We start from the raw sequence: 27,539 nt of genomic DNA, 5'->3' as shown, positions 1-27,539 counted from the left end.
GGACTGCAGCACTATTCCCCCTTTCAATTATCGAACAAACGAAAGGATGGCTGACATAGTGTTTAGTGTATCTGGGATTGTAAAACAGTTAAGATCCTTAGAAGCAGGAGGGCATCTGGCCCAGACGGTATCCCCGTAAGATTAGATGTTGACTATGCTACAAATATAGCACCATTCTTATCCATCATCTATCAGAGATCATTGGAACAGCGGGAAGTTCCACGGGAAGAAGGCCCAGGTCATAGCAATCTATAAAAAGGGTAGGAAATCGGATGCACATAAATTACCGGCCAATTTCACTGACAACGATTTGTTGTAGAATCATGGAACATATTTTGTGTTCAGACATAATGACCTTTCTAGACTCTGAGAAGCTCATCTGCAGAAACCAGCATTGTTTAAGTAAACAGCGGTCATGCGAGACACAGCTTGCCGTCTTTGTGCATTATATACAACAGGCTCTAGACTCCGGCTCCCAGGTTGATGCCATATTTCTCGACTTTCGAAAGGCGTTGACTCAGTTCCGCACTGTCGCTTGCTCCAAGAAGTGCGCGCTTACGGTCTATCCGATGACATATGCGGTTGGATAGAAAGTTTTATAACAGACAGGAAGCAGTATGTCGTCCTGACTTCAACAGAAACAAGGGTAACTTCCGGTGTGCTCCAGGGCAGCGTAATAGGTCCTCTGCTTTTTACGATTTACATACACGATCTGGTTGATGGTATTGACAACGGCCTTAGACTGTTTGGCGATGATGCTGTAGTCTACAGGAAAGTAGTATCACACGAAAGTTGTGAACAAATCAACGAGGAGTTGCAGAAAATAAATGCGTGGTGTAAAGACTGGCATTTATCTCTCAATATTAGTAAGTGTAACATACTGCGTATAACAAAGCGAAAATCCCCATTAATGTACGAGTACAAAATAAATGCCCAGTCTTTGGAAGCGGTAACGTCCGTCAAGTATCTGGGTGTGACTGCTCGAAATAATCTCAAATGGAATGATCAGATTACACGAGTAACGGTGTAAGGCGAACTGTAGATTGCGGTTTATTGGTAGAATCCTGAAGCGATGCAGTCCTTCAACAAAGGAAATTGCTTACAATACGTTAGTTCGTCCAGTCTTGGAGTATAGTTAGTCTGTATGGGACCCTTACCAGTTGGATGTGATTCAAGAGATTGAGAAGGTCCAAAGAAGAGCGACAGGATCCGTGACTGGTACATTTCGCCATCGCGAGAGCGTTACAAATCTCATAGAAAGTTTGAAGTGGGACACACTTGCAGCTACACGACGCGCCAAACAGAAGGGGCTGCTCACTAAATTCCGAAATCCGATCTTCACCGAGGATGTTGAGCATATATTATTACCACCAACTTTCAAATCACGCAATGATTACCATTCAAAGATAAGGGAAATAAGAGCTCGTACTGAAGCGTTCAGACAGTCGTTTTTCCATCGCGCGATCCGCTAGTGACCGGCCGCGGTGGTCTCGCGGTTCTAGGCACTCAGTCCGGAACCACGCGACTGCTACGGTCGCAGGTTCGAATCCTGCCTCGGGCATGGATGTGTGTGGTGTCCTTAGGTTAGTTAGGTTTAAGTAGGGGGACTGATGACCATAGATGTTAAGTCCCATAGTGCTCAGAGCCATTTGAACCATTTGATCCGCTAGTGGAACAGAGGGGGGGGGGGGGGGGGGAATATGACTGGCGCGAATTGTGCCCTCTGCCAAACACCGCTTGGTGGCTAGCGGAGAATATATGTAGATGTAGACAAAGTGTTATAATAATTGCGCGGACTACCGCGGCACGCCTCACGGTCGACCCACATTCCCACCAAGCGCCACCTATCCGCAGTCCCTGTCCATTTCCTCCATGCTCGATACTCTGAGATTCCTGCAGGGTGTCGGGCATTTGCGTAAGAGTAGACACCGTACACTCATATAATTGAGACGCCTATCTGGGCAGTGGATCCATCTTCTTCAGTGTGGATGTACAAATACGTCCGACCTCCTGTGGAACTCTCCGAGTTGCGAACGTGGAGTCAATGGACAGGGACTGCAGATAGACAGCGCTCGATGGGAATGTGGATGGCGCAGTGGTTAACGCTCCTGCCTGGTAAGGACGAGATTCCAGGTTCGAATCCCAGTCCGGTACACATTTTCACTCGTCGCCACTGATTCCGCTTAATGCCCCACTGCAACTGAAAGCAGTGATCACCTTCAATTTACGTATTAATTTATTATACTTTCAACTGATTCAGACCATTATGCAGTACTTGCAAATTTCTCATTTTGCATTTCCAAGTACACATGCAGACACAGTATATGCACGAAAAGTCAGTGCATCGTGGAAACTGCTTGATACCAATCCTGTATTCACAGTAATAATTGTATATGCAACTACATTTATTTATTTATTTTAAAAATAAGCACAAACAATCTAGAGAGCAAAAAACATTAATTTTGTGGTAACCGGATTCAGTAAGTTTTTAACCTCTTCAGACCTCATACCATGATGGTGGGCGGTGACCACGAATGGAGCGACTGTTATAACTCCACGAATGTCAGTTTTTATTCATTTATTTTTTCAACATACTCCTCTCATGTTATTTACTTAAGGAATTTCAGTGGAGGCGTTCTATCTTCTGCTCCTCGAGTACGAGGAAATTTGTTGCCTGCTTGCATATTTCACACGGTTTTCTCGCTCAGTTTTTATTTATAGCATCTGATGGCTCTCGATCTTCCACGATAATCGAGTCTATCAACATGAGGTGGCAAGTATGAGGTAGCCAAGGAGGTGGAAACGTGGGTTCTACTATGCCAAGACTGCTTGGTAGCTACAACAGGAAAACAATTAATTAGCAGGAGTACAAAACGAAGAAGTATTTATTCCTTAACTTTGCTGTAGTCCATGATCAGTTGGTTGACAATTAAAGAAGACGCGACTAGACTAAGCGTCTGTAGAATGACATAATTTACAAGTGACAAATCTTGCAGTGACGAATCAGTCTCTCGTAATGTTGAATGTCGAATCCGGTGAATTTGAAGACTAACTTGGAACGGAGCTACAAAGACTTGATGGCAGCAATGACTGAGCTCCAGACGAGCATAAGGACTGCGACTGGCTGTGTACTCTTTGGCTAACACAGCGTACTTCTGTTCCGTTTATCTAGTGAATCGCATCCGGCGGATCGATCTCTCAGGTGGCGGTGTGGTCGTATGACTGACGACATCACAGCATCAGTTCTTGTGGAAGGTGTATGCAGACTTCAAATGTTAATTGTAAGCAAAAACAGACGAAAATCCCACCCGTTATGATGTTTTAGTTGAATAAGAGAAAACGTGTATCATCGCGAAGAGGTCCATTCTGCAGTTGCATGCACAGTAGCTGAATTAATGCATTATTTGTTCATCAGCTACTAATACAATGGCCAAACAAATGAAGAATTCGACCTTTATTATTCCAGAAGTATGAGTAAAGTGAATATGTATGACGATTTAGTATAATCACATAGTATACATGTAAATAAGTAAGCTACACAATGTTCACATAATTGCTTTGACGACAATATTTTTAGAACTCCGAGCATTTTCTGCTACAGACTACGCCACAGTGCACGCCCAACATGCTGCCGCATTCCTCTCGCAGTCATTTCTCTCGGCTGCGGACAGCAGATTATTCACATCCAAATTATATTTTGCGGAATAAAAATTAATTAAACGTGTTCATTTTTCGAATAAACTTGCGTATTTTAAACAGTAATGACTCTATATCATTCCCTTGGGCTACTGTCGATTTTGTACCGTTAAAACCGAATTGTTGTGTTCTATCTGCTCGGAAGTCCTGAATACAATCACACATTTTGTTGAGTAAGCTATTGTTTTGTTTATTAAACGACAGCGCCGAACTTTATCGCATGTCTTCAGAAGCAGATGCCGATATAGATTTCAGTTCTGTGGGTGGTCATAGTGTATTCGTATTTTCGGATACTTTAACAAATATGAAAATGTGAAAATGTGAAAATATGATTTACCTTCATCTTATATGGTAAGGCGCGTCAGTGGCGCGGGGGGAGCGGTGGGGAGGGAGATCAGAGAGGCGTCTACATCCATTCATCCCTTCCAGAATTTTTTTTGTAGGTGTTCAAAATGTAAATTACTTTACTTTCAGTAAAGATCATCCATGTCCACTACAACTGCCACCCCTTCACCTCAGTAACAACATGCCACATATACTTAGGATTTTCGTTATTATAACAGTAAACATTTTAAAGTAACACACATACTAAGGATTTTCGTAATAATGACAGTAACCATTTTAAAATAACAATAACCCAGCTTTGATAAAGCCATAATTTACACGATATAAACTCAAAGTGTGCACTCAACATTATCAGCATTTCACTTACCAGTATGATTGTAACAGTGTGCAGACTAGGGCTATGCAAGGATGTCATTTGAGTGAATACTGTTTGTTTCGATCACTTCCGCCCACGTTTGAAAACGAGAAATCTTGATGTTTTTCTTCGTTTAAGTCTGTCTTGGATTACTCAACCTTCATGGACTCATGAGCGTGTGAGACCCTTACCTTTCACGTTACGTTATTTGGGTCAATTTGAGCCTTTGATGTTGATGTCGGCTTTGAGCGGCGCAACGTTGGGTTCTTTTACTTGAGGGTACTTGTAGTTTCTAAGTTATAGTTTGCATTGAGTTTGTAGAGGGCGTTGTGAATTGTGGTGGTATGGGGATATTATTACGTTTACAAATTTAACCACTTGAACAGAAGACGAGACTACGTTTGGTTGTCCTAATCACGAGCCTAAACAGTGATTGTAACTTACGTGTACTTGTAATTTCTTATAAATATATTTTCCTTTCCGGTATACAATTTTTGCCCGGCATGCTACTCGGTTTGAGAGACAGAGGCTCAGTTTGTGCGTTATAGTGGTGTTGAACTATTATTTCTCTGTGTCGCGGCGATGGAAAGCTGTACTCAAGCTAGACCGAGGCCAATAGCCCGGTCACGGGCTTTCGCCACAGACTTTTCTTTTATCGGTCTTTTCATTTGAATATGTATGTCAAATGATATTACTGATACCGCATTTCCTTAACTGTCGCGGGTTTTAGCCAACTGTGTTGGTATCGCACTTTTCCTTTCTGGATTAGTGACGGATTTTGGGTTTCTGTACTGGTGTCATGATTTTTAGTTGAGTGCATAGGTCAAAGTAATGATTTCAGTGCGACTTAGATTCAATAGTTTGCTAATTTTTTGCGTTTTTTTATATCAACCATGGTATTACGTTTCTCGGTTTTTTATGTGTATATTTTCGTTTTTTGTGATTTTATTGTTGTTATTTTAGATTTTAATTCATCCCCGCCCATAACTTACAACTTCCCACAGTTATCCGATTATGTTAAACATTTATTACCATACAAACTTTACAAAATTCCGTAATTGATATTTCGTATTTTCACTGCATGAGAATTATTGATGTCCTGGTCGCCATTTAGAAGACATGCTTCTGTTACATTTCGGAGCTTGTGAAGACGTCAGTGGTCAAAGTCGACAGGTAGTATTGGAGCTCTCTTTTATTCCAACATCCTCTACATGTTGACTAAAATGTTCAGAAATTATACGTATAAAGTACAAACGGTTCTAAAATCTTGAATTTGGCTAAATGTTATAATTTTAGAATGGAATCTTCATGAAGATAAAGTTAAATACAGCCAAGCAGTTGCAGCAGTGAAAGATTTATTCAAAAGTGTGAAACACCTCACTACCATACAACAAAAACACTGGTCCACAAATTTTCCCCTTTTATTTTTTACAGAAACGAAAGTAGCTGTGTGTTACAGATGTATACGCACTGAAAACGAATATCAAGGTTAAAATTGTCTGCTATCTTAGGGTCAGAAGTAAATAAAGTATTCACATATCACAATCACACTTATGGGACATTATAAGAGCTGCATGCAAGAGCCTTGTGACAAGGTTTCCTGGCCGGCCGCGGTGGTCTCGCGGTTCTAGGCGCGCAGTCCGGAACCGCGCGACTGCTACGGTCGCAGGTTCGAATCCTGCCTCGGGCATGGATGTGTGTGATGTCCTTAGGTTAGTTAGGTTTAAGTAGTTCTAAGTTCTAGGGGACTGATGACCACAGCTGTTAAGTCCCATAGTGCTCAGAGCCATTTGGACAAGGTTTCCTCTGCTGTGAGTTAGCGAGGTGGACACTTCCACTACAAACTGGCAACGCTGCTTTACACCATGACTCATGTGCGCACCGTCCAGTCGCATGAGCATTGTCGAATGTAGAAACCAGACATGATATTAATTGTTATCTGTCACAGTTGCTTGCTGTTGTTCTGTGTTAGTTCACTTCTTATTGGAACGAGCGTCGTAGTGGTGCTGAAATTAAAGAATATTGTTCTGTGCATGTGTGTGATTTCACGAAAACGTGCCGTACCTGCAGTAACAAACCAGATAACTTTTGTTACATTCGTGCAGGTGCTATTTGTGGTTCAAGAAGGCGAACATTGACTAAAGCAGTGAAAGAAGCATAGGTCTTGTATTTCAGGTTGTCGAGTTTGAGGCCAAGACAAACAGGGGTCCGCGGCCACCTTTCACCAAATCGTGTAAAGTAATGAGTAAAATTATTGAATAAAAATGTGAAAATCAAATTCATAACTACTTTTTTTTCGTGTCAAAAACGTGTGCACTTTTACTTCAGGTCGTATCCCCAAGCAGCCTTTGCGGTTCCTAAGTGAGAACGTATACACAGTTTAGTGCCGGAGAATGCGGCTTCTCTGATCGACTTTTTCGCAACAATACGGGTGTCGTTTGTGCGCCGGCTCACGGCGCTAGATGCGCTGAAGCCTTTTACGCACGCGCAGAGCGAGCTTTGTCGACCAATCACAGCGCTCGCTGGCACGTATGCGGCCCCAGGCATCATTAAATGTTAAACTTGCTTTATCAGTGCACTACCTATTTCATAAGTCGATTTTTGACCAGTTTATTACTTCTAACGTGGATCAGTGGATGAAGTCAGGATCATTGAAGAAGGGTGCAGTTTCTCCATCGCCTTCACAACGAGGGAAAAAAAATGGTTCAAATGGCTCTGAGCACTATGGGACTTAACATCTGCGGTCATCAGTCCCCTAGAATTTAGAACTACTTAAGCCTAACTAACCTAAGGACATCACACACATCCATGCCCGAGGCAGGATTCGAACCTGCGACCGTAGCAGTCACGCGGTTCCGGACTGTGCGCCTAGAACCGCGTGACCACCGCGGCCGGCTCACAACGAGGGAAGTTTCCAGTTGAAATGAATGAGGAGGGAGGACGACCAAAGGAAGACTTTACATACATTTGAACATTTTTCTTCGGATTTCACGAAAAGCCACACACACACACACACACACACACACACACACACACACACGACTGTTACGAAATATGCATGCTCCTTACACAACAGTAGCCAAATAAGCCAAATAGTGGAAGTGAACAGACCATAAGCGGCAGCTTGTCAACAGCGAACAGTTTGGACGTGACGTTCATTGCTCTTGGAGGAAGACAGCCCCATCGTGTGAAATTTCAATTACCAAGTAATTTTAATCAGGCTATAGTGTGTTGAACAAAGGGAGTAAATCCACTAGTAAGTGTCTGGATAAAGTGGGAATTCAAATTGGATCGTTAATTTCAAGTTGTTTACATTCATCTCTAAACCAAGGACTATTGATACTTCGGGGGGGGAGGGAGGCAGAGGCGGGGGGGGGGGGCATTGGGAACATGACACTTGCATTAAGAAGCTTTCAGTTCCCATGGGTTTGACTCTGAAATTTAAAGTTAATATGCTCTTGACTGACTAGGGATCCGCCATGGATTTTCGACTGAAGAAGGGGTCCGCCAGCTGAAAAGGTTGGGGAGCCCTGCTCTACAGAATCCAAACAAAAATGTTCTCCCACCATTACACATTAAGCTGTGACTCATGACAGCATTTATTAAGACTGTGCACAGGAATAGCGCAGCATTTCATTATTTATATAAGTTTCCACCATTCAGGAAAGAGAAGATCATGAAGGGGATATTCATTGATCCACAGATACGACAGCTGTTTGGGGATGCACCCTGAATCCACTCTAATTCCTGGTTAGCTGCACGCCTAGCAATGTTTTCCTAACGTGCCGACATTGTTCTTAGGAAACACGAGAACCGAAAAATACAGTGACCTTGTGGACAAACTCATTCATGCTTATAAGGCCACTGATGCAACATGACACTGAAGATGCACGTCCTGTACTTCCACCTCGATGTATTCTCAGAAAAGTATGGTGTATTCTGTGATGAGCACGGCGAGCGGTTCCACCAGGAGATTTCTCTCATGGAACAGCGGTACACAGGATGATGGACTACTGCTATGTGTTGGTTTTTTTCTACAGGATACTACAGAGAGATGCTCCAGACACCATCCACAAGAGGAAAGCATAGAAATGGCACAAATAAACTCATTAAGGTCAACTGATGTATATATATTGTATTGATTACGACAGTAACATATGTACAACGTAGAACCCAGTATTACTTGTAACCCTGAGGTAGCAGAGAATTTTTATCGACACGTTCGTGTTAAGAGCATAGAAATCTGTGAAGACCATAGTCTACTTTAGTTCCTGCAAAAAATCCACTGTGGACCAGTGTTATTTACACTTACTGGTTGGATAATGTAATTCGTTGTATGGTAGTGAGTTACGTTTCACTTTTTCTGTGTATCTATTATTTCAACATGTGTATAATATCAACTGTTGTAGAGGTAACCATTGATCTTCCTGAAGAGGACGATTTTAAATACATCGAAACCAAGGTCAGGGGGCCTGAATAAACCTTTGATTTCCGCAATTGATTGAATGTATTTCACTTTATCCTCACGAAGATAAACGGTTTTGGTAAATTGGTGTCTGGAAGGGGTCACGGTCTACATGACTTTCCCGTTGGATTCGTGCCTATTCATAAAGTCAAGGAAGACGGCTTCACAGCGATCTGGCTCTCGGGCCGAACAATGTGAGCTGGAAGACTGACAGTGTGACTCCTATAACGTGAGAAAAAGTGTCCGCCATGTTTTCCCCAAACTATAGCATATTCGTGCTCATTTACATACGATGCGAGAACAGACTTCTGATTAAATGTACTTAAAAATTCTTCGTAAACGTGGGTAGTTGCACAACTGTGAACTGCATTAACTGTTGAAAAAATTGTTTTCACGTGTTTAGATTTCCTAGTGACCCTGAATTAAGAAAAATATGGGCCATAAACTGCCGGAGAGACAACTGGAACCGCCTGATGCCAAGTTGTGTAATCTAAATGTAAGTTGATAGAAGCTGTATGTAGCTGCATTTCTTCCCAGTCGAAAACTGTACTGAAGCAGTTCGTCTGAAAATTTTTCGATTCCTGAGATATTTTCGCAACTGGTAAAGTGGAGAGGAATATTTTTGCTGTATTTATACTTCTTATCATAAACATACGTCCACACACCGAATAACGCTTAACGCAATTTCTTAATAGACACGGTAAAACGAGTGATAATTCTGATATTTTTATAGCGGATTGCGCATTGTGAGGGTACTCCTCATCCCCTGGTTGCTCCTCACCTGTCCCATCCCCGCCCACTACCGTGCCTTCGCTGTTGTGTCCCCCCCCCCCCGCCCACACCCTCCATCTCTACACCCTACATCTCCTTTCCCAAGGTGTCTTTTGCGAACAGAAACCAGACAGTCGCCGTGTTTTTTAATTGTTTGTCTATTATTTTACCTGTCTGTTTTACATGTATTTTATTAGCATCATCATCCCTTTGTTCTGTGTTTTAAGTTCCACGATTTTTCACCATGTTACCATTTAAGCCTCCGATTTTATCGCCTGTTTTTTTATGTATTATCTTCACCTTTTTCAAACAAAGTCTGTAGGCTAGGCTGAAGAGCGGCATACTACGCTGCTGCAAGCCCGTCCCCTTCGGGGGGAGTCGAAATTCAATAAAGAAAAAAAAAATGTGAGGGTACCTTCACAAGTAGCATTACCTCAAAGAATAAAGTTTTTACCGTAATTCAGCAAGCAACAAATCTGCCATGAAGTACATAAAATGAATGCTGGTTACATGACAGATGAAATTATTAATAAAAATTCGTTTCACTGCGAATTGGAATTATACTTCCGCCCCCCCCCCCTCCCACTTCTTACAATGAAAATGCGGCATTTCTTAAAGTACATCCTTTTGAATAAAAAATAAACACCTCTTTTACAAGCGGCTATATACAGGCAAAGCTAATAAATAGCGACAGGTTGTTACTGTGTAACACTCATATTTGACGACATTGGTACAGAGTTCTTAACTCATTATATTTAATATCTACAAACTATTGCGCAAGTTCCAAACCTATGGTTCAAATGGCTCTGAGCACTATGGGACTCAACTGCTGAGGTCATTAGTCCCCTAGAACTTAGAACTAGTTAAACCTAACTACCCTAAGGACATCACAAACATCCATGCCCGAGGCAGGATTCGAACCTGCGACCGTAGCGGTCTTGCGGTTCCAGACTGCAGCGCCTTTAACCGCACGGCCACTTCGGCCGGCTCCAAACCTATGTTTCTATATAGAAACGACATTCTAAATATTAATATTAGTTACTGTTTGGTTTACCTCGTACAAGCAATATCAAATATTTTAAAGAAATACTGTAAAAAGTTGCGCGAATAGGTTAACTACGCACTAGGAAAACACTGCTGAATCCTCAGAGATGGGGAAAACATGTCGGACGACTGAGGCTGTTATATAGTGATAGGCTGTTTATGTTTTCTTATTGGCAACGTTACGTAGCGCTCTTTATGAAAATCACTGGCTGTGCTGTGTGCAGTCTGTGGCTAGTTTGCATTGTTGTCTGCCATTGTAGTGTTGGGCAGCTGGATGTGAACAGCGCGTAGCGTCGCGCAGTTAGAGGTGAGCCGCCAGCAGTGGTGGATGTGGGGAGAGAAATGGCGGAGTTTTGAAATTTGTAAGACTGGATGTCATGAACTGCTATATATAATATGACCTTTGAACACTATTAAGGTAAATACATTGTTTCTTCTCTATCAAAATCTTTCATTTGCTAACTATGCCTATCAGTAGTTAGTGCCTTCCGTAGTTTGAATCTTTTATTTAGCTGACAGTAGTGGCGCTCGCTGTATTGCAGTAGCTTGAGTAACGAAGATTTTTGTGAGGTAAGTGATTTGTGAAAGGTATAGGTTAATGTTAGTCAGGGCCATTCTTTTGTAGGGATTTCTGAAAGTCATATTGCGTTGCGCTAAAAAAATATTGTGTGTCAGTTTAAGCACAGTCATGTATAATTTTTCAAAAGGGGCCGTTTCATAATAGGAGTTCTAACGGAGAGTGCAGGCAACCGTGCGACAGTGTGCAGCTGGAGGCTGCCGGGAGCGCAGGCGAGGCCTACCCGGTGAGCGCGAGTCCCGCCGGGGCGTCGAGGCGCAGCGCGCCCACGCGCCGGTTGTCCTCCGGGCGGAGCTCGTGACCGCGCAGGAAGGCCGTCGCGTTCCAGCTCAGCGTCGCGACGCCCGCCGCCTGGCCCTGCAGCGCCACCTTCATCCGCACCGTCTCCTGCGGACACCACACACACGCTTTCACCGTACAGCGTAGAGCTGGAAGCAGCTTATACAGAGGTCGTCCAGTACTTAAAAGTCCAACAAAATTTTTTTTCAGACAATACACTTAAGTGAGAGAAAAAAAGCGATGCATTTCGACAGAATCATCCAAATGTGACTGAAATCGGTACATGTGATGTACAAGTACAGACAAACAAATGATTACTATTTCAGAGAAATATGGATGATATACTGAAGAGAAAGAGTTTCATAAATAGAGAAAGTTAATAACGCGATAGTCCACCTCTGTCCTTTATACAAGCAGTTATTCGTCTTGACACTGACTGATAGAGTTGTTGGATGTCCTCCTGAGGGATATCGTGCCAAATTCTGCCCAATTGGCGCATGAGATCAAAATGCCGAGATGGTTGGAGCGCCATATCCGTAATGCCACTGATGTTCTCACTTGGGAACAGATCCAGCAATTTGCTGGCCAAGATATGGTTTGGCAAGCACGAAGACAAGCAGCAGAAATTTTTGCGTTTAGAGGGCAATCGTTATCTTGCTGAAATGTAAGCCCTGAATGGCTGTCGATAAAGGGCAAAAAGACGGGGCGTATGGTACACTACTGACCATTAAAATTGCTACACCACGAAGATGACGTGCTACAGACGCGAAATTTAACCGACAGGAAGCAGATGCTGTGACATGCAAATGATTAGCTTTTCAGAACATTCACACAAGGTTGACGCCGGTGGCGACACCTACAACGTGCTGACATGAGGAAAGTTTCCAAACGATTTCTCATACACAAACAGCAGTTGCCCGGCGTTGCCTGGTGAAACATTGTTGTGATGCCTCGTGTAAGGAGGAGAAATGCGTACCATCTACATTTCCGACTTTGATAAAGGACGGATTATAGCGTATCGAGATTGCTGTCTATCGTATCGCGACATTGCTGCTCGCGTTGGTCGAGATCCAATGACTGTTAGCAGAATATGGAATCGGCGGGTTCAGGAGAGTAATACGGAACGCCGTGCTGGATCCTAAAGGCCTCACATCACTAGCAGTCGAAATGACAGGCATCTTATCCGCATGACTGTAACGGATCGTGCAGCCACGTCTCGATCCCTGAGTCAACAGATGGGGACGTTTGCAAGACAACAACCATCTGCACGAACAGTTCGACGACGTTTGCAGCAGCATGGACTATCAGCTCGGAGACCATGGCTGCGGTTACCCTTGACGCTGCATCACAGACAGGAGCGCCTGCAATGGTGTACTCAACGACGAACCTGAGTACACTAATGGCTAAACGCCATTTTTTCTGATGAATCCAGGTTCTGTTTACAGCATCATGATGGTCGCATACGTGTTTGGCGACATCGCGGTGAACGCACATGGGAAGCGTGTATTCGTCATCGCCATACTGGCGTATCACCCAGCGTGGTTACACGTTTCGGTCACCTCTTATTCGCATTGACGGCACTTTGAACAGTGGACGTTATATTTCAGATGTGTTACGACCTGTAGCTCTACCCTTAATTCGATCCCTGCGAAACCCTACATTTCAGCAGGATAATGCACGAACGCATGTTGCAGGTCCTGTACGGGCCTTTCTAGATACAGAAAATGTTCGACTGCTGACCTGGCCAGAACATTCTCCAGATCTCTCACCAACTGAAAACGTCTGGTCCATGGTGGCCAAGCAACTGGCTCGTCACAATTCGTCAGTCACTACTCTTGATGAACTGTGGTATCGTGTTGAAGCTGCATGGGCAGCTGTACCGGTACACGCTATCCAAGCTCTGTTTGACTCAATGCCCAGGCATTTCAAGGCCGTTATTACGGCCAGAGGTGGTTGTTCTGGGTACTGATTTCTCAGGATCTATGCACCCAAATTGCGTGAAAATGTAATCACAAGTCAGTTCTAGTATAATATATGTGTCCAATGAATACCCGTTTATCATCTGCAATTTTAATGGCCAGTAGTGTATATTCGAAGTACCGCTGTACGGTAACGGTGTCGTGGATGACAACCGAACGGATTCTGCTACGAAATATAATGGCACCCTAGACCACCAATCCTTGATGTCGGGCCGTATGGTGGGCGACAGGTTGGTGTCCCACCAATGTCCGGGGAGCCTACAAACAAGTCGTCGCTGTCCATTGGTGCTTATTTCGGAGCAGGACTCATAAATGAAGACAATTCTACCACAGTCAGTAAGATTCCAGGCCGAATGTGCGAGACCGCACTGAAAACGGATTTTTTGTATAGAGAGGTCAGTGGTGATCAGTACAAAGAGCGCCATGAGCTCAGCACCCTTTCGGTCTATCAATGGTCCTTGTGGTCGCTGAAGCACCAGTTAGATCGATGATAATGATAATTCAGTGCCTTTGAATGCCTCTCCGACGATTGCTCGGTCCTCACATTCCGTTGTCTCTCTAGGTCGACCGGTTTTTTTATAGACACTATATTCGGCCATGGTTCACTCATTCTTGCCAACGTGTTCGAATAGTCGCATCATTCCTATTCAATAGTACACTGAAGGCCTGTAGGAGGAAAAGGACCAATCAATTGATGCAACACACGAAATGGGAATCAATATGGATGAAGTTCGGGACCCAGTATTAGACACAGAGTTTAAAAGAACTTGGCAGGACTTGTGACCAAATAAGGCGAAAGGTATACACAACGTTCCATCGAGGTTTCTAAAATCATTGAGAAAAGTAGCAAGCAAACGACTATCCAAGCCGGGTTATAGAATTTGTGAGTATGGAGATATATTATCGGACGTTCGGAGAAATATCACCCACACAATCCAAAACATAGCAAGGCAGATAAGTTTGAGAATTAGCGCTCATTCAACTTTACAGGACCATGCATCCATGTTTCTGGCAAGAATGGAATATTGGAAATCAGACGGCGATCAGTTTCGCTTTAGGAAAAGTAATGGCACCATTGAGACCTGACGTTACGCTTAAAAGTGGAAGAAAGGCTTAGCAACAGTCGAGATACGTTCATAGGATTGTCGATCTAGAAAAAGCGTTCAACAGTGTAAAATGGTGCAAGATTTTCGAAATCCTTAGGAAAACATGTCTAAGTCATAGAAAAAGTCAGGTAATACACAACATCTACAAGAACCCATAGGGAACAATAAGAATGGAAGACCACGAACGAAGTGTTTGGATTAAAGAGTTTATAAGACAGGGATGCAGTCTTTCGTCCGTACTGTTCAATCTGTACATCGCAGAAGTAATGACGAAAATGAAAGAAAGGTTCAGAAGTGGGATTAAAATTCAGGGTGAAAGGATGTCAAAGAAAACATTCGCTCAGGACATTGCTAAATGGCTCTGAGCACTAAGGGACTTAACATCTGAGGTCATCAGTCGCCTAGAACTTAGAACTACTTAAACCTAACTAACCTAAGGACATCACACACATCCATGCCCGAGGCAGGATTCGAACCAGCGATCGTAGCGGTCGCGCGGTTCCAGACTGAAGCGTTCAGAACCGCTCGGCCACACCGGCCAGCAGGATATTGCTACTTTCAGTGAAAGTGTGGAAGGATTGTAGAGCCTGTTGAATGGAATGAACCGTCTAAAGAAACCAGACTGTAGACTGAGAGTAAATCGAAAAATGGCAAAAGTAAAGAGGAGTAGGAGAAATGTGATTAGCAATCAACGTAACACCAAATTTGGGGACCACGAAGTAGACTAATGAAGGAAGTCTGCTACACTGGAAGCAAATTTACATATGACAGCTAAAGTAATAGTTAGAATTACATTAACAGGCTACCACAGGCAAAGAGGACATTCCTGGCCAAAATAAGTCTATTAGTACGAAAAATCGGCATTAAGAAGAGAAAGAAATTTCTGAGAACGTACGTTTGCGGAATAGCATTGTGTGGAAGTGAATCACCGGCTGTCGGAAAGTTGGAAAGGAAGCGAATCGAGGCATCTGGAATGTGGTGTTGTGGAAGGATGCTGAAAATTAAGATCGACTGATAAAACAAGAAATGAGGAGGTATCGGCAATGTTTGGAAAACACTGACAAGGCGGTAGGCCGTATGACATGACATATTGAGTTCAGACATCAAAGAGTAACTTGCATTGTACTTGAGAGAGGTGCACGGGGAAAAAACTGTTTGGGAAGACAGAGTCTGAAATATAATCATCAAATTATTAAGCACGTTGGGAGCAATGCGACTCTGAGATGAAGAGATTGGCACAGGAGAAGAACTTGTGGTAGATCACATCAGACCAGTTGAAAAAAAATTAATCTTCAATGAGTGGCTCGAGCTGGATATGACATTCATGAAGAAACTTTTGGATGCTCTTCTCCGCTGAACCGAGGCCATTATCAGCCGCAGAGGCAGCTTTAAACAGTATTAGCACGATTTCTCCTGAGAGTGAGTAATTTTTTTGTCCGGTGTGCTTACTATTACACATTCAGAAATTCTTCTCAGCAGTAGAAAGAGTTGTGAAGTAAATATGACCTCGGTTTGAGTTTCAAGCTAATTGTATCATCTATTACAATCCTTTACAATACTGGTTAAGTAACATACTAAGGTTGAATAACAAATAGCGTAAGTCATTCTTTCTTCTAGTGTTATATTTATGAATCTGCTACTCACGTATTTTGATTGATTATTGGCCACAAACCTCATAAGAGAATAAATGTTATCTGAGGATGTTGTTGATATGGACGCAACATACAGCTACGGAAAACAATCGGAGCACCAAGAAGATGCTGTGCAACATAAAAGGAAGTTGTTGAGCGTTTCTCTACGTCTGAAACATAACGTCTATTCAATATTCACGTCAGTAGCTTAAGAATGGTGTTAGTACCGCCACCACGAGGATGCGTTTGTTACTTACGAGATTGGACGTAGTGAATCGATGTTAGTCAAGGATGCCTTTAAGACGACGAAGATGCCATTATAAGCATCTCACTCAGCCTGAACGAGGGGTCGTGTAAGAGGGCTACGAGAAACTGGATTTTCCTTCCTTGATACTGCTGAAAGACATCAGGAATGTAGTCGCTGTACATTAAAAAAAATGGTTCAAATGGCTCTGAGCACTATGGGACTTAACTTCTGAGGTCATCAGTCCCCTAGAACTTAGAACTACTTAAACCTAACTAACCTAAGGACATCACACACATCCATGCCCGAGGCCGGATTCAAACCTGCGACCGCAGAGGTCGCGCGGTTCCAGACTGTAGCGTCTAGAACCGCTCGGCCACTCCGGCCGGCACTATACGTAACAGCTACAGGGTGTTTCAAAAATGACCGGTATATTTGAAACGGCAATACAAACTAAACGAGCAGCGATAGAAATACACCGTTTGTTGCAATATGCTTGGGACAACAGTACATTTTCAGGCAGACAAACTTTCGAAATGACAGTAGTTACAATTGTCAACAACAGATGGCGCTGCGGTCTGGGAAACTCTATAGTACGATATTTTCCACATATCCACCATGCGTAGCAATAATATGGCGTAGTCGCTGAATGAAATTACCCGAAACCTTTGACAACGTGTCTGGCGGACTGGCTTCACATGCAGATCAGATGTACTGCTTCAGCTGTTCAATTGTTTCTGGATTCTGGCGGTACACCTGGTCTTTCAAGTGTCCCCACAGAAAGAAGTCACAGGGGTTCATGTCTGGCGAATAGGGAGGCCAATCCACGCCGCCTCCTGTATGTTTCGGATGGCCCAAAGCAATCACACGATCATCGAAATATTCATTCAGGAAATTAAAGACGTCGGCCGTGCGATGTGGCCGGGCACCATCTTGCATAAACCACGAGGTGTTCGCAGTGTCGTCTAAGGCAGTTTGTACCGCCACAAATTCACGAAGAATGTCCAGATAGCGTGATGCAGTAATCGTTTCGGATCTGAAAAATGGGCCAATGATTCCTTTGGAAGAAATGGCGGCCCAGACCAGTACTTTTTGAGGATGCAGGGACGATGGGACTGCAACATGGGGCTTTTCGGTTCCCCATATGCGCCAGTTCTGTTTATTGACGAAACCGTCCAGGTAAAAATAAGCTTCGTCAGTAAACCAAATGCTGCCCACATGCATATCGCCGTCATCAATCCTGTGCACTATATCGTTAGCGAATGTCTCTCGTGCAGCAATGGTAGCGGCGCTGAGGGGTTGCCGCGTTTGAATTTTGTATGGATAGAGGTGTAAACTCTGGCGCATGAGACGATACGTGGACGTTGGCGTCATTTGGACCGCAGCTGCAACACGGCGAACGGAAACCCGAGGCCGCTGTTGGATCACCTGCTGCACTAGCTGCGCGTTGCCCTCTGTGGTTGCCGTACGCGGTCGCCCTACCTATCCAGCACGTTCATCCGTCACGTTCCCAGTCCGTTGAAATTTTGCAAACAGATCCTTTATTGTATCGCTTTTCGGTCCTTTGGTTACATTAAACCTCCGTTGAAAACTTCGTCTTGTTGCAACAACACTGTGTTCTAGGCGGTGGAATTCCAACACCAGAAAAAGCCTCTGTTCTAAGGAATAAACCATGTTTTCCACAGCACACTTGCACGTTGTGAACAGCACACGCTTACAGCAGAAAGACGGCGTACAGAATGGCGCACCCACAGACTGCGTTGTCTTCTATATCTTTCACATCACTTGCAGCGCCATCTGTTGTTGAAAATTGTAACTACTGTAATTTCGAAAATTTGTCCGCCTGAAAATGTACTGTTGTCCCAAGCATATTGCAACAAACGGTGTATTTCTATCGCTGCTCGTTTAGTTTTTATTGCCGTTTCAAATATACCGGTCATTTTTGAAACACCCTGTAGCTGCGGTAGTCATGGTAAGGAGTGGTCGCGAGAAGACTGGGCTTCAGACGGCCATGTGGTACTGCCGAGAGGGAAGACAGTATGGCTGTGGAGCATCGCATTGCGTCTGCAGAACCAATTCAAGTAGCAGCGGTCACCACAGTGACACAACGAACGGTTACAAATAGGTTACTTCAAGGACAGGTGTGACACCCTCTAGTGTGCATTCCACTGACCCCAGACCACCGCCATTTGCGACTTCAATTGTGTCATTGACAGCTCATTGGAGAGGAGACTGGAGGTCTGTTCCGTTTTCTGATGAAAGCCGGTTCTGCCTCGGTGCCATTGATGGCTACGTGTTGGTTAGGAGGCCAGATGAGCGCCGCAACCAAGACTGGTGTGGCCTAGACACACTGGACCAACACCTTGAGCTATGGTCTGGGGTAAGATTTCGTATGACAGCAGGAGCACGCTTGGGGTTATCCCACGCACCCTGACTGCAAATTTGTATGTAATTCTGGTGATTCGACCTGTTGTGCTGCCATTCAGAATAAAAGTTCCAGGGAGTGTATCCAAACAGGATAACGCTCGCCCACATACCGCTGCTGTAATCCAACATTCTCTTCAGAGTATCGAGCCTTGGCCTGCTCGATCACCAGATCTGTCTCCAATCGACCACACACGGGACGTCATCGGACGACAAATCCAGCGTCATCCACAAACAGCATTAATTGCCGCTGTATTGACCGAGGAAGTGCAACAGATGTGGAACTCCATTCCACAGACTGACGTCTCTGTTGGTAGCTCTGACACCTGTAGGGGTGCTCAAAGACGTGTGCCCGCTGGGTTCGTTGCCGCCTAACAGAAGACCTTTAGAGCAACGAAGACTGTCTGTGCGGAGTTACTTGCACAATACGAGGTTGATCGTGACAATTTTTTGTCGAACATCATCGCATGCGATGAAACGTGGTTTCATCACTTCGAACTGGAAACAAAACGGCAATGCATGGAGTCACACGACCTCTTCTCTGAAGAAAAAGTCCAAAGCCGAACCATCAGCCGGTAAAGTCAAAGCGATGGTCTCCTGGGACTGTGAAGGGGTTATTCTGTTTGATTTCATCTCTCGTGGTGGGACGATTAACTCTGTAGTGTGTTGTTTTACCCTCGAGAAATTGAAGATACCACTTCAGCGTGTTCGTCACCAAAATAATGCAAACGAACATCTCTTTCTCCATGGGAACGCAAGACGTCACAGAAGTCTGCGCACCTGAGAGGAGCTCACAAAACTTCATTGTTATTTCTCATCCACCCTACAGCCCGGATATCGCACCTTCCTTCTTCCATCTGTTTCGTTCGTACTCCATGGGTTCCAGTACGTGGATGATAGGAAGGTTGAAATCTAGTGGGGACGATCTGAATGATGTGTCTGTGTGGAGCAATGACAGACCATCCTTCTCCAGAGCCGAGCGTCAAGAGCTCTTATTTTTAAGATCCAAAACCAGAGATGCTAGTGTAGCGGCACCACCGTTTAGGATAGGAAACGTTAGTTTTGTGCGATATTCGGAGCACGAGTTACAGCCAGGTGCAGACCAGATTGCAGTAAGTTATGCTTACCAGCGGTTGCGAAGTGGAATGGAGGCCACAGGGCCGTCGAACAGCTGAAAAGAGTAAACGCAATGGTTCGCATGGCGCAAGCTATAGGCAGAAGGGGCCCACTAGCACAACTGGGGTGTGGTGCGTACGTGACGGGAAGCGATGCGTTAGCGAAACGGAGGCGCACAGCCGAGTATAAATAGGTGTTACTTTCTAACGAGATTCATTTCAAGTGTGGCAGGTCTCCTGGACGGCGGTGTGTGTCACTCCATCGGGCTACATGCAGCAACAGATGGGACGACAGCGTCCCAGTCCTCGGCGGGTCGTCGGTTCGACCCTCTGAGGCCAACGCAGGGTCTGTAGCCAGCCAGGGTGGGCCACTCTTTGGCTCGCTAGGAGCAGCGGACAGTCGTCTCGGCTCCCGACACACACCAGAGACTTTCGTGGCGAGAGCCGCAGATTCAGACGCCAGATCGCGGGCAGTCGTTGCCGCTGTGTTCCCAGCTATGCCAGCCTAGGAAGAAGCAGCAGCAGGGCTGGCCTACGGCTCACGGCCGAGCGACAGGTAGACAACGAGGACAGTGGTTGCTGAGTCCTGACGTAATCGGAACTCTGCAGCTGGCATACGAAGCCGGGTCGACACAGCGTGCTGCAGTGGGTCGCTGGGGCAGTGGCCTCAGCATTGCGGGACCCGGTGACGCGGACCGAGGTGAACGAAGCACTGTAGTGGAAACGAATAAATCATTTGGAAAGTTCTCGCCGAGTTTTAATACGGCACCTCCTGGCACCCACCCATTACATCTGGTGTCAATACGCCACATTTGGCATCGGATACCACAACATTTGGTGTCAGTCGCAACAGTAGTGACGTTGGACTCGACGTTCTAAGTCATCCGAAAGCTGTTGTCTTGGGTTCAGCTTGGAACTCTGGACATGCTGGTCCATTTCAGAAAACCTACTGTTCACAAATTGCTTCACAGATGCTGCTTTATGACAGCGTGCATTGTTAAGCCATTACAAACTATCATCGTATAAAAACCATTCCTCCACTGTAAGCAGTACACTATGCTGTAAAATGTGTTCATATTCTTCCACATTTAGCGCTGTCTCAGGTGGAATAAGGGCACCACATCCTAGGCACGAAAAACAACCCATACAGGAGCACCATCTGCTCCATACTTCAGTGCTGGCACTACACATGATGGCAGGTAATGTTGTCCAGGCACTCGCCAAACCCACACCTTTCCACTGGATTGGCACAGGGTGTAGCGTTCTTCATCACTCGTTTCTGGTCATCCACTGTCCAGTGTCGTCGCTCTTGAGACCAGCAGCGTCGCTTAGCACAACTACAAAAATAAGCGTCTCTGAGGAGCTGCTCGATCAGTATATTGCATTCTTATTAACTCCGTTTGCACAGTCATTTTCCCAGTTGCTGGACTGCTGGAGCATTTTGGAACCAACGAATGATTCCTTCCGCTGATTTCCTGTGATTTCTTACAACCCAGTCCTTTCATCCGCAATACTTCACGGCTCTTGCTTCTTAGTGCTCGATACGTGCCTGGTCTTCGTTCAACTGTGGTTGCTTCCTCGTGTTTCCACTTCACAATCACGCCTCCAACAGGCGACTTGGGCTGCTGTGGAAAAATTGAAATGCCCCTGACGGATTTGCCGCTAAGGAGACAACCATTGACTAGTCCACGTGAGCGATAGCGCCTTTTTCGCAATGCATCGATATCACTATTTTTGATTAACATGTTGCCATTGGAGCGCAGCGCCCTCTGGTGTGGCGGCTCCGGGCGTGGTGTCCGGTTTGGTGAGCAGTTGGAGCTGAGGAACGAAGCTGTAACGAACTTTCCTTGGGCTCTCTTCACCGTGGTGTTAGCGGGCGACCAATATTGGGGTCATGATACCCCGTGCAATTTACTGAATATCGACGTGTTTTGTGCTGTGATTTATGAGAGGGGCGCCGAGCTGTGAGGCAGTGTTCACTGTAATTTTGGTCTGTCTTCCTTCTGTTTTTTGGGTCGGACGCCCGTGTTTCCCTAGTTTTCGAAGGGCAATGTGATTCCAACATCTGCTAGACATTTTAGACTCATTCACTGGCTGACATCTTATTATAATTTATGTGTTAACCTTATGCATCCGTGGCGCTTGTGAACCTTTAGCCAGTGTAAAGCACCGTGTTCCAGTAGAAAGCTTATTTCGAAGGTTGGCAATGTGCATTAGTGTATGCGTTACCCGTTCCTGCCTACCTCCCATCATTTCTTCTGATTTTTAAAGTAAATGATTGGTCATGCGATTTTCTGTTGGTTTCAGTCATGGACAACCAAAATATCAGCCGGTTTCAGTCATGAACAATATTCATGGATAAGGATTAAAATGCTTTAAGCCACCATACTACAACTGTCATTACTTAAATAATGCGTAGAGCATGTCATGAATATCAGTATACGTCACAGGACTTTTAGAAGCAATCATACTAACTGTACACAGAACAGTGCTGATGAGAAGATCATGACTTCTAATCTGTCAGATTTAAATTATGTATTATTCTCACCATTTGGTAATTAAGGCCCTTCTGACCTTTTCTGGTACTGCTGTTTAGATTTGCGTCTGCCTTTATTACGGCTTTACCCTCATTACATCCTGTGACGTGTATAGGGCATGTCTTGTCTTAAAGAATATGAAGTCATCTTGGGTTAAAGTTCAACTTAAATCTTCTGTAAATTATTGAAATTGGCATTGAGTTTTAAACGAGTCTCATTGCTTGGCCTTTTGATTAATTTAAGAAATAAAAATAAAAGTTTAGTTGGCTGCTATGTGAATGGAACTGCGTAAAATAAAATTGTGTTCTTCCTGTGAATAAAGTGTGTAAAATCCCCATCAGGCCAGCCCTTCCCGGCTGAATTAAGAGACCGTAAATATCTCCATCTCACCACGTTCGAATTCAGTGAGCTCTCCTGACCTTATTTCTGCGCTATTACTTCTCCACTGATAGCCGGCTGCTGTGGTCGAGCGGTTCTAGGCGCTTCAGTCCGGAACCTCGTTGCTGCTGCGGTCGCAGGTTCGAATCCTGCCTCGGACTTGGATGTGTGTGATGTCCTTAGGTTAGTTAGGTTTAAGTACTTCTAAGTCTAGGGGACTGATGACCTCAGATGTTAAGTCCCATAGTGCTCAGAGCCATCTCCACTGCTCAGCAGTTGAGTCCCATAGTGCTCAGAGCCATTTGAACCATTTTTGAACCATCTCCACTGATAACAAAATACACTGAGGTGACAAAAGTCACGGGATGGCAATAAGCACATATACAAATGGCACAGTATGGCGTACAAGCGGTATAAAACGGATTAACATTGGCGGAGCTGTCTTGTACTCAGGTGAGTCATGTCAAAACGTATCCGACTTGATTATGGCCGCACAACTGGAATTAAGACTTCGAATGCGGAATGGTAGCGGCTAGACGCATGAGGCATTCCGTGTCGGAAATCGTTACGGAATTCGATATTCAGAGACCCACAGCGTCCGAAAATACCAAATTTCTGGCAATAGCTGTCACCACGGACAACGCAGTGGCCCACGGCCTTCACTTAACGACCGAGAGAAGAGCTTTTGTATGGAGCTGTCAGTGTTAACAGACAAGCAACACTACGTGAAATAACCGCACAAATCAATGTGGGACTTACAACGAACCTATCCGTTACGACAGTTCTGCGAAATTTGGCGTTAACGGGCTATGGCAGCAGACGACCGGCGCGAGTACCTTTGATAACAGCACGGCATCGTCTGCAGCGCTTCTCCTGGGCTCGTGGCCATATCGGTTGGATCCTAGACGACTAGAAAACCGTGGCCTTGTCAGATGAGTCCCGATTTCAGTTGGTGAGAGCTGATGGTAGGGCTCGAGTGTAGCGCAGGCTCCACGAAGCCATGGACTCAAGTTGTTAACAAAGGCAATGTGCAAGCTTGTGGTAGCTCCATAATGATGTGTGCTGTGTTTACATGGAACAGACTGGGCCCCCAGTCCAAATGAACCGGTCATGTTCGGCTAGTTGGAGACCAATTGCAGCCATTCATGGACTTCATGTTCCCAAACAACAATCTCATGTCACCAAACTACAACTGTTGTGACTGGTTTGAAGAACTGGACAATGACCTGGCCACCAGATTGAACGACATGAGTCCCATCGAACATTTATGGAACATAATCCAGAGGTCACTTCGTGCACAACATCCTGTACCGACAAACTTTCGCAGTTATGCACGTTTATAGAGGCAGCATGGCTGAATATTTCTGCAGGGGCTTCCAGTGACCTGTTGATTTTATGCCACAATGCTGCTGCATTGCACCGGGAAACAGCAGGTACGACGCGGCTTTAGGAACTATCCCTTGAGTTTTGTCAACACGGTGTCTCCTTTTGTAGTGGTGGGTCCACCTCTCAGGACAGCTGGTGGCCAGTTAGGTGTTACGTAGGGGCGTCTGGGCACTTTTGATTAGATTATACAAGTGCACAATTTTTTTTCTCGGTTTTAACACTGTGTGTTATACAGTACTATCTAGATACCACATTTGGCCTACTTTTCCAATATTAATATTGAAAACAAAAAACCGAATTGCCTAAAAATCGTAACTTTTGGTCTGTGAAGCGTCTCGGTAAATGAATGTGGAATCGACTTGTAAGTGCTAGACAACGACTTGTATGTAGGCAACATACCCTCCAGCCGGGGCGCATCTTGAGCATGCGCAGATTGCAGCGTAGCGCGATGCTGGAGGCGTTGGGGGCGGGCAGGACTTCGCAGTCTGCGCCGCTGGTGTCGGCCAGGTGGAGGCCGCCCCACGCCGCCTCCGGGGGCTGCACGGCCGCCTCCAGCCGCACGCCGGCCACGTGGGCCGTGTCATAGCCAGGGGTGTTCTCCACCGTCGCCAACAGCTCTACTGGGAGCGCCTCGCCCTGGCCCACTACGGACCTGCGGAAGGAGCGGCGTGCAGCGGTGTTACCTCACGTGCAGTATTTTACTTTGTCTTTTATCCGTCCTAGTTTTCCAAACAAGACAAAAAATAAAAGATAACAATAGATACAAATGATAATAAAATTATAGTTGTAATGAAACGCGACTAACATCACTGACTATCACAGATTACACTGCAAAGGTAAAGCACCACCGAGAATAAACTGTATATCCAGATGTCAAAAGTATTTCACGAAAATATTATACGCAAACAAAACTTATGTGATTATAACGATCTAGCTACAAATACTCGACTTCTTCTCACTACTGCAATATGGGCATCTATTTATGCAAACTGACCTTTATGTTCAATGTTTATAAAAGTAAGTAGACTCACCGGATCTAACATCTACAGGTCGACTCGAGAATGGTTCAAATGGCTCTGAGCACTATGGGACTCAACTTCTGAGGTCATTAGTCCCCTAGAACTTAGAACTAGTTAAACCTAACTAACCTAAGGACATCACAAACATCCATGCCCGAGGCAGGATTCGAACCTGCGACCGTAGCGGTCTTGCGGTTCCAGACTGCAGCGCCTTTAACCGCACGGCCACTTCGGCCGGCCAACTCGAGAATGGCACTATAGCCGAAGCAAACTTGTAGTAAAGAAGAAGCGTTTCTAATTAAACCATTTGCGGCTTACCTGGAATTATTCATTACGTGACATATTCTATGCTGCGACACTGTCCGAAAGGAAGATTTTGACAAATACGTTAATCTTAGAAAAGGCATCTGAAAGCGTCTGTAGAAGTAAGGTCTGGAAATCACTAGATAAGAAGGGTGTGGAAAAAGAGACAACAAGTAGAGTGGAGGAGATGTACTTTAGAAGAATGAGCTGTTTGAAAGTGGGAAATGAAAATATGGATTCCTTCTGACAAACATGTCGTGTGAAACAGGGAAGTGTATTGTCACCTCTCCTCTTCATTGCGATCTTGGATGAGATAATGACAAAGGTGGCAGGAAAAATTGGAGAAGATGATCAGGGAAAACAGGGAGGTGGAATTCAGGAACAGCGGGACGTTTGGGAAGAAACTGTGCGATAGTATGGAGTGAAAATCACTGTAAAAAAATGTGAGATCCTGGTTACAACCAGGAAGAAAGATAGACCAACTAGCGGAATGCGGATTCGAGGTGAACAACTGAAGAAGGTGGGAAGTTTCAAGTACTTAGTAATTGTGATAGAGGAAAATGGAAGAAATGAGAAAGAGGTCAGTGGACGTGGCACATAGGCAGAGGCATTCCTACGAAGCATTAGGAGGCTGATTTGGGACAAATAAGTCCCACAAAAGAGAAAAAAAGTAATATATATTGAAGTTACTGCATCACAATACCGAACTAAGAACCTGAAATATGGGTAATGAACAAAAGAGATGTAAGCTGATTACAGGCGTGTGAAATGAAGTTCCTGGGAAGTAGGATAAGAGTAAGAAGGAGAGATAGGATGAAGAATGTGGAAGGTAAGGGAAACAGTGCAAGAGGAACACTTACCGAGCAGAATAGAAACATCGAGGATTCCCAAAAAGATACACGAAACAGAGACGTGAAGGAAACGCCCAAGAGGGAGACCAATGGGTAGATGGCTGAAAGGTGTGGAAGAGTGTGTTGATAAAAGAGGCAAGGACTGGATGAGAGTGAACACATAAAGATGGTGGGAAAGCAGGGCCGGCCGAAGTGGCCGTGCGGTTCTGGCGCTGCAGTCTGGAACCGCGAGACCGCTACGGTCGCAGGTTCGAATCCTGCCTCGGGCATGGATGTGTGTGATGTCCTTAGGTTAGTTAGGTTTAACTAGTTCTAAGTTCTAGGGGACTAATGACCTCAGCAGTTGAGTCCCATAGTGCTCAGAGCCATTTGAACCATTTTTGAAAGCAGGACTAGGCGGCGAGGCTTAGGTTCCAAGCAGACTTAGCCTGGCGCTGGAAGTTGTTCAGAATGATGATGATAATGTTAATGTTAGAATCTCGTATATACCAATGTGTTGTCTGAATGTGAATTTCAGTTAGCTTATCTTTAATGGGGTTCGAAAAATGTTGTTACACCATGAGGTCATCAAAAAGAAAAAAAGTTGTTATTGCAGGTACAGTCTTCCAAGTTGTTATGTCGCGTCATGTTCCTCTTCAATTTTTTCTTGCATAATCGATGTTTCAATCTCTCTGTTAGGATCTTCTATAGGATTTTCCGGTTCATAGAATATTCTCAAACGCTAGTGTCACATTGACTTGTAAGATGGAGTTGTTTTGCGCTGGTTCCGGACTAGTGAACCTATTGGGTGAAATTTTTCCGGCCACTCTTAGTATCCCATTGTCACTGGAGCAGCGGCAGCAAAATAGGCAGAGAAAAAGAAGGGGAATATATACCAAAATATCATTGCGTGCAGTAAACTTCCTAGTGTCGTGGCCCGAGCATGGGTTTTGCAAGGGATTGAGCGACTGGGAGGAGGTGGAGGAGGAGAAGGAAGAGGAGGAAAAAAAATGGCTCTGAGCACTATGGGACTTAACATCTGAGGTCATCAGTCC

General features: G+C 44.8%; 1 protein-coding gene across 1 annotated transcript in view; it reads right to left on the bottom strand.

Moving 5' to 3' along the window:
- The window catches only part of LOC126262652 (integrin alpha-PS3-like), a 440,796-nt gene that overhangs the window by 172,136 nt on the left and 241,121 nt on the right, over positions 1-27,539 (bottom strand). The window contains exons 16-17 of the mRNA XM_049959421.1: positions 24,732-24,984; positions 11,477-11,640 (exon numbers count right to left, since the gene is read on the bottom strand). Of these exons, the coding sequence (XP_049815378.1) occupies positions 11,477-11,640; positions 24,732-24,984 (417 nt within the window). The remainder of the gene's footprint in view (positions 1-11,476; positions 11,641-24,731; positions 24,985-27,539) is intronic.

This window comes from Schistocerca nitens, chromosome 6 (genome assembly GCF_023898315.1).
Source record: "Schistocerca nitens isolate TAMUIC-IGC-003100 chromosome 6, iqSchNite1.1, whole genome shotgun sequence".
In the NCBI taxonomy this organism is placed as follows: Eukaryota; Metazoa; Arthropoda; class Insecta; order Orthoptera; family Acrididae; genus Schistocerca; species Schistocerca nitens.
Note: the sequence above shows the minus strand (reverse complement) of the source record. Positions and strands in the feature narration are given on the sequence as shown.